Source organism: Monomorium pharaonis, chromosome 1, assembly GCF_013373865.1.
Source record: "Monomorium pharaonis isolate MP-MQ-018 chromosome 1, ASM1337386v2, whole genome shotgun sequence".
NCBI lineage: Eukaryota > Metazoa > Arthropoda > Insecta > Hymenoptera > Formicidae > Monomorium > Monomorium pharaonis.
Genome location: NC_050467.1, coordinates 35,745,541 through 35,755,221, shown reverse-complemented (window position 1 = coordinate 35,755,221; position 9,681 = coordinate 35,745,541). Strand labels below are relative to the sequence as shown.

The 9,681-nt window shown below is 37.6% G+C and overlaps 1 protein-coding gene across 2 annotated transcripts; it reads left to right on the top strand.

Moving 5' to 3' along the window:
• Positions 1-1,470: 1,470 nt before the first annotated feature.
• On the top strand, positions 1,471-8,589 carry LOC105831680. Of its 2 annotated transcripts, none has more exons than XM_036288229.1 (5): positions 1,471-2,472; positions 6,097-6,261; positions 6,341-6,540; positions 6,624-6,783; positions 7,725-8,589. In XM_036288229.1, the coding sequence occupies exons 2-5, from the start codon at positions 6,144-6,146 to the stop codon at positions 7,859-7,861; spliced, it is 615 nt and encodes a 204-aa protein (XP_036144122.1). In that variant the 5' UTR covers positions 1,471-2,472; positions 6,097-6,143; the 3' UTR covers positions 7,862-8,589. The 2 variants fall into 2 exon arrangements, with proteins under 2 accessions (XP_036144122.1, XP_036144119.1); XM_036288226.1 differs by having other exon boundaries at positions 1,471-5,180.
• The last annotated feature ends 1,092 nt before the right edge of the window (positions 8,590-9,681 follow it).

Sequence of the window (9,681 nt, the reverse complement as noted above, 5' to 3'; positions counted from 1 at the left end):
GCTCTACTGATTGGAATCAGCAAAGCCCGCTGCGCCGCAAAAACGTGTCTTTTAACTCCACCATGGGCAACCTTATCATACCAAACTATAGAGAACCATATGTCATTATAGGCAGGCAGACAGTCCTATACAACATTTTTAGAGTGGTCCTGCCAATTCCCCAGTTCTGTCTCGTGTACCTTCTCAATGCCATAACATACTTAACCATCTTTTCACGCATATTTCGAACATGTATGACAAAATTTAATTTAGACTCAATGTGAAATCTCAAGTATCTATAATTATTAGTGAACTTCATACTTTGTTCATAGATCTGTATACGTTGCATTCTTTCCTTGTTAAACTTACCTTTCATTAGCATGGCTTGTGTCCTCTTGAGTGATACTATAAGCTTATTAATTGCACACCAGCTCTGAAAATCATCCATTTCAAAATCATCCAACAGCATATGACTACTGTCAGGAGCAACCAGGGAGCTATTACGTGCGTGCGCGCGCTGCGAGAGCGGCGAGGCACTAGCTCGTCGTCGTCGACTCCGAGAACGCGCGCTCGGTGGACCGCGCGCCCCGCGGAAGATCGAAACGAGCGTACGAAGCGGGCGAGCGAGCGAGCGAGCGAAAACTTCGCCGCTGCTGCTCGGAGGAGTCGTTACTCCGCCGCCGGCGTCTTGCGAGCCGGTCGGCGACACTCTCTCCTTTTTCTCTTCTGTCGTTACACTTCTTCTGTCAATTTCATTTCGTGTCATTTCAAGTCTTCTCATTCTCCCATAGACGAACGGCGTGTGTAAAGCGCCGTTCAGCCCCGACGTTAGATCGACTGTGCGCGATGCACATCGGTCATCTCGGAACTTTGCGTTTGAATATAATATCGCTACGGTGTACAAGTAAGCGGGAAGAGAGAGCGGCGCGAGACCGCTCACATTCCGCCACTAGTCTCCGTGGAGTTGATGTTCGGTAAGCGCGACGATGCGTCCGGACACGTTCGTCTAAGAACGCGGGACGATCGCGCGGCCAACACTACGTGTGCGCGCCACATAAGAGCCATTCGGTCTTGCGACACCGACTCGTGGCAATGCTGTGTTTGAAAAATGTGTGTTGCGTACACATTTAACGTTCCGAGCCTCGGGAGACTCGTACGGAACGCACGAGACGCGAAGGACGCGCTCGTTCGTGTCGCTCGGTTCGCACCGAGCGCACCGCACCTCTTATAATACCTAACCGGCCGGCCAGGCGGTCGGCGACGCACGATGAATAGCACGGCGGTATACGGGCGAAACAGGCGAGATCTCGACGCCCGAGGGACTTAGCCGCTCGGGCGCGGCGAGCACCGTCGTTACCTCCGGCGGCGCTCGAGACGTCGTCGGTACCTCCGGCCGCGTTTGCGGTCGCCACCTCCGGTCTCGCTCGACGTCGTCGTTACCTTCGGCCGCGGCCGCGGTCGTCACCTCCGGTCTCGCTCGACGTCGTCGATACCTCCGGCGGCGCTCGAGACGTCGTCGGTACCTCCGGCCTCGTTCGAGCGCCGGCGGTACATCCGGCCGCGTTCGCGGTCACCACCTCCGGTCTCGCTCGTCGTCGTCGTTACCACCGGCCGAGTTCACGGACGGATCTTACGGTCAGGCTCGCGGTCGTTCCTTCCGGATGCAAAAATGTACATATACCTATATGTACATACGCGTACAAATAAATATAAATATATATATATACATATATATAAAATTGCGCTATTACGTTTAATTCTCATCTCGCTTTTTTTCGTCATCTCCGACGACGCTATCCGGCTCGCCGTCGTCGTTGCCTATCTACGATCCCACTAGCGCGCCGTAATTACCTCCGATCTCAAACGCGGTCGTTACCTTCAGTTTCAATCGCGGTCGTCTCCTCCGATCTCAAACGCGGTCGTTACCACCGGCGGCGAAAATTTACATGTGAAAATTTATCCGTGGGTAGATATTCACACATATCAAGAGGCACGGTAGTGCCTCGCGACAAGTGTACGCGCAGCGTGGCCCCATCGTGCTTCTTTTACGCGAGACGTCGTTTGCGAGAAGACCGTAATTATCGGATCTCAATAACGACTGAATTGATTGATTTCTAAATAAGCTTAATGGATAGCTTACATCCGATTTATATGATAAAAGGGTTTTTATTTTTCCGCTACATGACTTACGAGCGGAGATATCGCGATTAGAATTTTTCGCTCAAGAGTAAATTTGGTTTAAGAAACGTCGTAGTGGTCACCATTATTTTTATTATCGTCGTCGTCGTCGCCCGGCGCCTAGGACGAATGGTGGGGATTTGTAATCTTGCATCCTCGTTTAAACGTTTGACAAACAAGGATGAACGATGCACCATGCGCATGAAACGGAACGCACCCTATGTATCGTGATTGGTGATCGAGTTCATCGAGTCCGCGCCGCCGCGTGTCGATCGAGTGACAGTTCGAGGTTAGAGACGTGTTGACGTGTGCGAGGTTAGTTGTGATTTTAGTTTTATATGCATAATTTGCATATTACATCGTGGATTTCATCGTGGAGGGAAATACGGCTGAGCCTAATTTGAAGAGATTAGTATAACACTGCGTTGTATAATCAGATAAGTTGCACAAAATTTTTATTTTTTGTATGGAATAAATATTCTGAGATAAGAGTAATACTTTGTGTTATGTTTTATTTTTAGTTATTAAAGAGAGGAAGAAACACTTGATTTGAACCGGAAGACGAATAGAAAAAGAAAAGAGTGGACGAGTAAAATATCAAAGCTCGGAATTTACAGTGTGTTGCTGTTGATAAGAATTCACGGAGGTTCATCCCCTTTTAAATTGAGTGATGAACTATCATATGGAGAATTGGCAGGGTAATTCATAAAATCAAAATAATATCAAAAGGATTATTTGAAGATGTACTTGCTAGTTTTTCAAGTATGCCATTATCTTATGGCAGGCCAGGTAGGGGAATAGTTACAGATGTTATATTTTTGTTTTAAAAAACATTGTATTGCAACTGTGTGGTTCTTAAATATATCGTACAACCATCTTTTTTTAGATTTTGAAATAGGTGAATATGTGAAATCTTGTCTCAAATTATTACAACATATTATACAGGCTAGTGTCACCTAGCTAGCTTACCGATGACGTGGCCACAAGCTGTAATATTGGAGATGGATGCCAAAGATTACCTCTACGTCCGTCTATTTAGTAATTGTCATGTATTCTATGCGAGCTGGATAAGGCACAGAAATATACAGATAAGGTTTTTATCAACCAAATCGAAAATTAAAAAGTACTTAAATACTTTGTTCCCGAAACAATTTATTCTAATTAATACAATTCTTTTCATACATTTACAAAGATCACATAAAAAATTTTTATTTATTTTTATTCTTTAACTTGTTTTTTTGTGAATCAAGGCATACATGAGATAAAAGATTTCAAAATAACTATAAGTTGACTTTTCAAATATGGAGCGACATGTCATCCTCCTAGTATTATATTTTACTTTTCATTTTCTTTGCATCAATTTAATGTAGCATTATATTTATAGCTATTTTACAATTAAGATTGTAGTTAAATTGTAATGGTACATTTATAATTGATTTTTCTTTTACAGTTATTGATAATAAACATATTTTGTCTATATTTTAATTAATGCTCTTGGAACATATAATCATGTGCCGGCTTGTAATGAGAAATAAACGTGTGGCTCTTACGGAAATTTCTCAAGTTTGTTAATTTTGTATGTGTAACCTATGTTACTTAAAGATCATCATAGACCACATTCACAATAAGAGCCACGCTTTTGTTTCCCTTATTACAAGCTGACAAATGAATGTATGTTTCAAGAGCTTTAAGTGAAACACGGACAAAATAGATTTATTATCGATAACTGTAGAAGAACAATAAACACAATTATAAACGTATAATTATAATTTAGCTACAAATAACAAATCTTTTTATGTGATCTTTATGAACGTATGGAGAGAATTTTATTAATTATAATTAATTGTTTCGGAAACAACAAAGTATTTAAATACTTACCTCTTAGTTTTTCGATTTGACTAAAAGCCTTATCGGTATATTCCTGTGCCTTATCTGGCTTGCATAGAGTGCATGAATTACTAAATAGACTAATGAGGCTGGTATTCATAGTCAAATCTTATTTAAAGATTGTCTCAAGCAATGTCTTAAGATGCTATTACGACTGTGTGATTGGCTGATGGTATCTTAAGATAGTACTTAAGATGATTTTAAATATAAGATCCGACTATGAATACCGGCCAAAGACGTACAAATGATGCTTGGACATCCATATAAACATAACACCGACATTGCAGCCTGTGACCATGTCATCGGTAGGCCAACTGGGTGACATAGTCTGTATTGCTTCAGACAAGATTTCATGCTTCTTACCTATTTCAATACATTGCAAAAGAATAAACCATTCACTTTAGTCTTTTTTTTTTAAACTAGGTTATATTTGGTACCTTCGAGTAAATATAATCTGTTGGCTACACAGTTATTTCCGACCTGTGATTCTAATTACATTATATAATATTCAGAGAAAGAATTACTTACACAAAGAGAGAGAGAGAGAGAGAGAGAGAGAGAGAGAGAGAGAGAGAAAATACACACAAATGCATATATATGTACATACATGACATATGTACCTATGTTATGTAGAGATATTACTACACAATGTTATTTCCCTTTCTCCCTCTTTCCCTCTCACTCTCTTCCTCTCTCTCTCTCTCTCTCTCTCTCTCTCTTTTTCTTTCTCTCCTCCTCCTCCTTCTCTCTTCCTCTTTCCATACTCGTTCCTTCACTCATTTTTCTTTTTCTATTCTTCTAATTTCGGTTCAAATAGAGTATTTTTTCTTCTCTCTCTTTTAATATAATAACTAAAAATAAATCACAACACAAAGTATCCACTTATCTCTAAATACTTATTTCCAATAAAAACTGAAAATTTTGTGTAATATACTTATCTGATAAGCGTATACTTACATATACAAAATATATATGCAAAAAGACATTGACCTATTTTGTTTAAGTATCATTTCGATTACTCCCGACGCCTCCGGCGACATTCAACCCGTCGGCGTTCCCGCCGGTCTCACTCGCGTCCGTCGTCGATATCCCTCCGGCCACACTCGAGCGCCGTCGTTATCTCCGGTCTCGCGCACGTACGTCGTCGATACCTCCGGCCCTAATGGCAGTCAATACCTCCAGCGGCAAAAATACTCATATACGTATTACTTATACACAAACTTACATATACTAAACTATATATATATACACATACACATATTTGCACGCGCGCCTTGTTCGCATTCACCGTTATGCACGTTTATATTTACATTTAGACTTTTCCCTTACGTCGTTACGTTTCCACGCACAAATTGCGGTATCTCGTTTAATCTTCGTTTCGATTACATTGCGCGTACGCTCAAAGAAGAGTCGGGTGGGTTCCGTTTCGTTATCTCCGACGGCAAAGTCCTCCGTCGCGTGTTGCTTTCGCCGTGCGTACGCGGGCCAAAGTCCACAGTCGCGTGTTGCTTTCGCCGTTCGTACGCGGGCCAAAGTCCCCCGTCGCGTGTTGCTTTCGCCGTACGTACGCGGGCCAAAGTCCCCCGTCGCGTGTTGCTTTCGCCGTTTGTACGCGGGCCAAAGTCCCCCGTCGCGTGTTGCTTTCGCCGTACGTACGCGGGCCGAAGTCCCCCGTCGCGTGTTGCTTTCGCCGTATATATATATTTTTTATTTTTTTATACCTTCCTTTCTTTTTTTTATCTTCTTTTTCTTTTATATGTACATACACACAGCATTTGAATTTAATTTTATTTTTAAACTTTTGAGATTTTACATTTTGACTGGAAAAATACAAAGACTAACACGTACAGACATACTTAAAATGTGTTACACTGTCTTTTTTAGACGTTAAAGGACTGAATAGATTGGCAGTAAAAAACCAAAAAAAATTAAAACCAAAAACAAAATTTTATCTATGAAGAAGCAAAATGTTATATTGAAAAAATTGCATAAAATTATATTGTTTACATTGTTATAAAAAATTGAGTAACGATATCTTGTGTTGTATTATAGAAGACCAATGCGACATAGACAAGGAAGCAGATGTTGATTACTCATACATGACAACTCCGGTTGCGAGTTTGTCAGCAACCCGCAAGAGAAAAAATGATTTTGAAATTGTGATGCTTGCCAGAAAGGCCTTTGATGGCATGGAACCGAAGGGCCGTAGTCTAGAAGGTAAAACTAAATTGATCTATTAGACGTGAAACATTTACAAGGAACATTTAAATATTTTTTGTTTTTATTTTTAATGTAGAATATTCACAAATAATTATCCGGATGCTCGCGTCAATTCAAGTACAATTACATGAGCTGCTTCAGAAAATGGAACGCGGAAGACCTGTGCTTTCAAAAAATATCGACCGTGTAACATCTATTTTACCATTTAAATCAATTGCTGAAATTGAAGCCTTCGATAAAACACTCCATGAAAATTCGGAAGTGAAAAAACAATTTGTAAGTTAATTCTTTGAATATTTCACGAAGAAAGATGAAACTGTTCAAACTATTGCAAATATAATATAAATATTTCTATTTAGAATACGTTTGTACGGAAAATTGGAGGTCGCACAGCGCGTGAGGATATCCAAAGAATTTGCACAAAGGTCTTCACAAATTCCTGCGCAGAGTTGTGTTCATGGAAAGGACGGAAGGAAAACTTTTGCATTGACGGACTATATATCATCAAAATAATGCAAGGTGAGTAATAACTTCTAAACCAGAAAATGCTTAACGTTGTTTGGAAATAGGGTTTCTCTTTTCCTATTGTCCAGTTTTTGGCAGAAAGGTTTACAATAATGCTCTTGATGCTGACAGTCCAATGATCTATATAATAATTATAATAGTTAGGAACAGGCAATAGTCAGCGTTGCTGATATTGATTCGAAAAAGAAATCTTTTTTTATATAATTCTCTTGATGGTTTTTTTTACAATGCTATTCGAAAGGGTTCAAAAATTTTATAGCCATTTTGTTTCATGATACCTAATATTGAGGAGAATTTTAATTTTTGCCAGAAATTTAATTTTGAAAACGTTAATTCGTCGAATTTCTTCAAGTTTTTGTTACAGAAATGTAATGAACATACCCTCACGAAAATTATATTTTGAGTCTAATTTTTAACATTTTTCACTTGTAACGGCAAACATAAGAGCTGTGTGATAGCATACTGAGGCTGTTACAAACATGGGGGTCAATTTTGTACCGCCTACCGACAACTATCGGTGCCATTGTACAGATATTTTATATGGTAAAAAACTTGTGCAACGATAGTTGTCGGTAGCCGATACAAAATAGACCCCTAGTTGCTTTTTGTTAAGGCCGGATCTATAATAGGTGTAATAAGCCTTAAGCTATAAGAACCCAAATAATTATACTGACTTACTTAATTGTTACGCGTATTAAATGATCGGTGTAAATTAAGTCACTGTCGTTTTATTATCTGAATGTAAAAAAATATAATGAAACTGAATGCAAAATAATTAGTTCTCCTCGTCAAATTGTCTGTTATATCACAATAACCTCACCGTTGAAAGTTAGTCTTGTTAACCCTAATGAATCTAAATTTACTGTGATTTATTATTGAGTTTTTAGATGTTTTATACATTTTTACATTATTAATTATATTAACTTTGTTTACAGATGCTATTTTAAATACATACCCTACCATTAAAGAAATTGAATTTGAAGAGATCGTCGCAGAATGGTTCCGGTTCGCCAAACAACGACGACTTCGAACAGAAGAAAAAGAAAAGAAAAAAGCTGAAAGAAGAAAGTAAGACAACGGTGGCAAGACGGGTTCTTTTAATCTAGTCAATAAGTGACATTTGCAGAAAATGCAAGAAATTATTAATACGCATGTTTTAAATTTTTACGTTTTGTTACTGATTTTATTAGTCATACACATAATCGCTTTATTAATATTCTAGTCAATAATAGAAGGAATTTGCAGAAAATGCAAAAAATGTTTTCAATGTTATAAATTTTTACGTTTTGTTATAACATTGTTTATGCCTGATTTCACCAACGTAGATTAACTTTAATTTTGGTTTAACTTGCTCTTCATTTTTTCTAATTGTAAGAATTAGAAGAAGATGAAGAGCAAGTTAATCGAATGTCACTAGAAATTATCTTCTTAAGTCGTATTGGTAAAAACGGGCATTAAGAAAATATTCCTATCAAAATTTCTCTCTATATAGTGACATTTGATTAACTTGCTCTTTATTTTTTCTAATTTTTACAATTAGAAAAACACGAAGAGTAAGTTGAACCGAGATTAAAATTAATCTACGTTGGTAAAATTGGGTATAAACCGAGATTTAAATAATTAATCTAATGTTGGGCTATAATTATAGAATATAAAAAGCGGGCTATAATTACTTTTGTTTGGCGTATGAAATTTTACTATAATAATTTTACTATAATAAACAAAAATTGTGAACCATTTTATAATAATAAACGAAAATTGTGAACTATAATAATAATAAACAGGAATTGTGAACAAGTATATTAGACTTTTATTTAATTTTTGTAACGCGCTCACCGCCTCAATATAACCGCACCATTACATTCATAGCTACTGTTATATTGCCGTAAAATAACAGCTATAATATTTGGCACATTACAGTTACTGTAACTGTTACGTGACGGTTAAATAACATGTTATATAACATGTTATATTGCTGAGTCGGAAATTGTAACTTACATGTAAGCTACGTGTAATTTCAGAGTAACGTAACCTGTTATATTCGGTTACATTGCTGTTATACTGATACTATATTACTGTGTTCACTGGGTTTTTTAGTAGATAAACTTTGAGAATATATAAAGACAACCCAGATAGCACAGAGAGTTCAAGAAGAATTCAATTGTATGTCACCAATTATGAATACTTTTTAAGATGCAAAAAGAATTATTTTCATTATATTTTTATAAAAATAATTCTTTTTGCATCTTAAAAAGAATTCATAATTGGTGACATACAATTGAGTTCTTTTTGAACTCTCTGTGCTATCTGGGAAGAGAAATAAAAAGAAATTTGTTGCAATTTGTGTAATTTTATAATTTCTTTACATTTAAAATTCGGATAAAAAATTGTGAATTTATGCAATTGCAATAAATTTTTTCTTATTTTTCTTGAATATATATATATATTCCCAAAGTTTACCTATTAAAATCCAAAATATATTAAAAGCATAGTAAAAATTTAGATAATTATTATTACATTTTATAATAAAAATAAAAACTTACATAATATTCTAGTATCTAAGTAGCATTATTTTTATTAAGTAGCATTATTTTAGTTATTGTCAAAAGCAATAATATTAGTGAATACATATTGTGACGTGACAGCCGCAGGCTGCTGTCCGTCACAAGGCCCTGAGGGCCCTTATGCATTAACATCACGCGGGTCCTGTGTCCTCCCGCTCGGGAGTGGATGCAAAAGCGTGTTGTCTCATGTTTTTGTTTGTGTGATGTCCCACTGTTCGTTCGATTAATTATTAAGATTTTTGCGAGCGCTGTATCGCGGGTGCGGCGGAGATCGGTGGCTCTGGAGATCTCTTTGTAATTTTTGGACGTCTCGTCTCGACGGAGAACC

What these genes read in the sequence shown, in the direction of transcription:
- LOC105831680 (XM_036288229.1), top strand. Translation starts at nt 6,144, where the DNA reads ATGACAACTCCGGTTGCGAGTTTGTCAGCAACCCGCAAGAGAAAAAAT. An exon ending in GAAGGGCCGTAGTCTAGAAG is followed by an intron (nt 6,262 to 6,340) that starts GTAAAACTAAAT and finishes TTTTTAATGTAG; the next exon opens with AATATTCACAAATAATTATC. An exon ending in TATCATCAAAATAATGCAAG is followed by an intron (nt 6,784 to 7,724) that starts GTGAGTAATAAC and finishes CTTTGTTTACAG; the next exon opens with ATGCTATTTTAAATACATAC.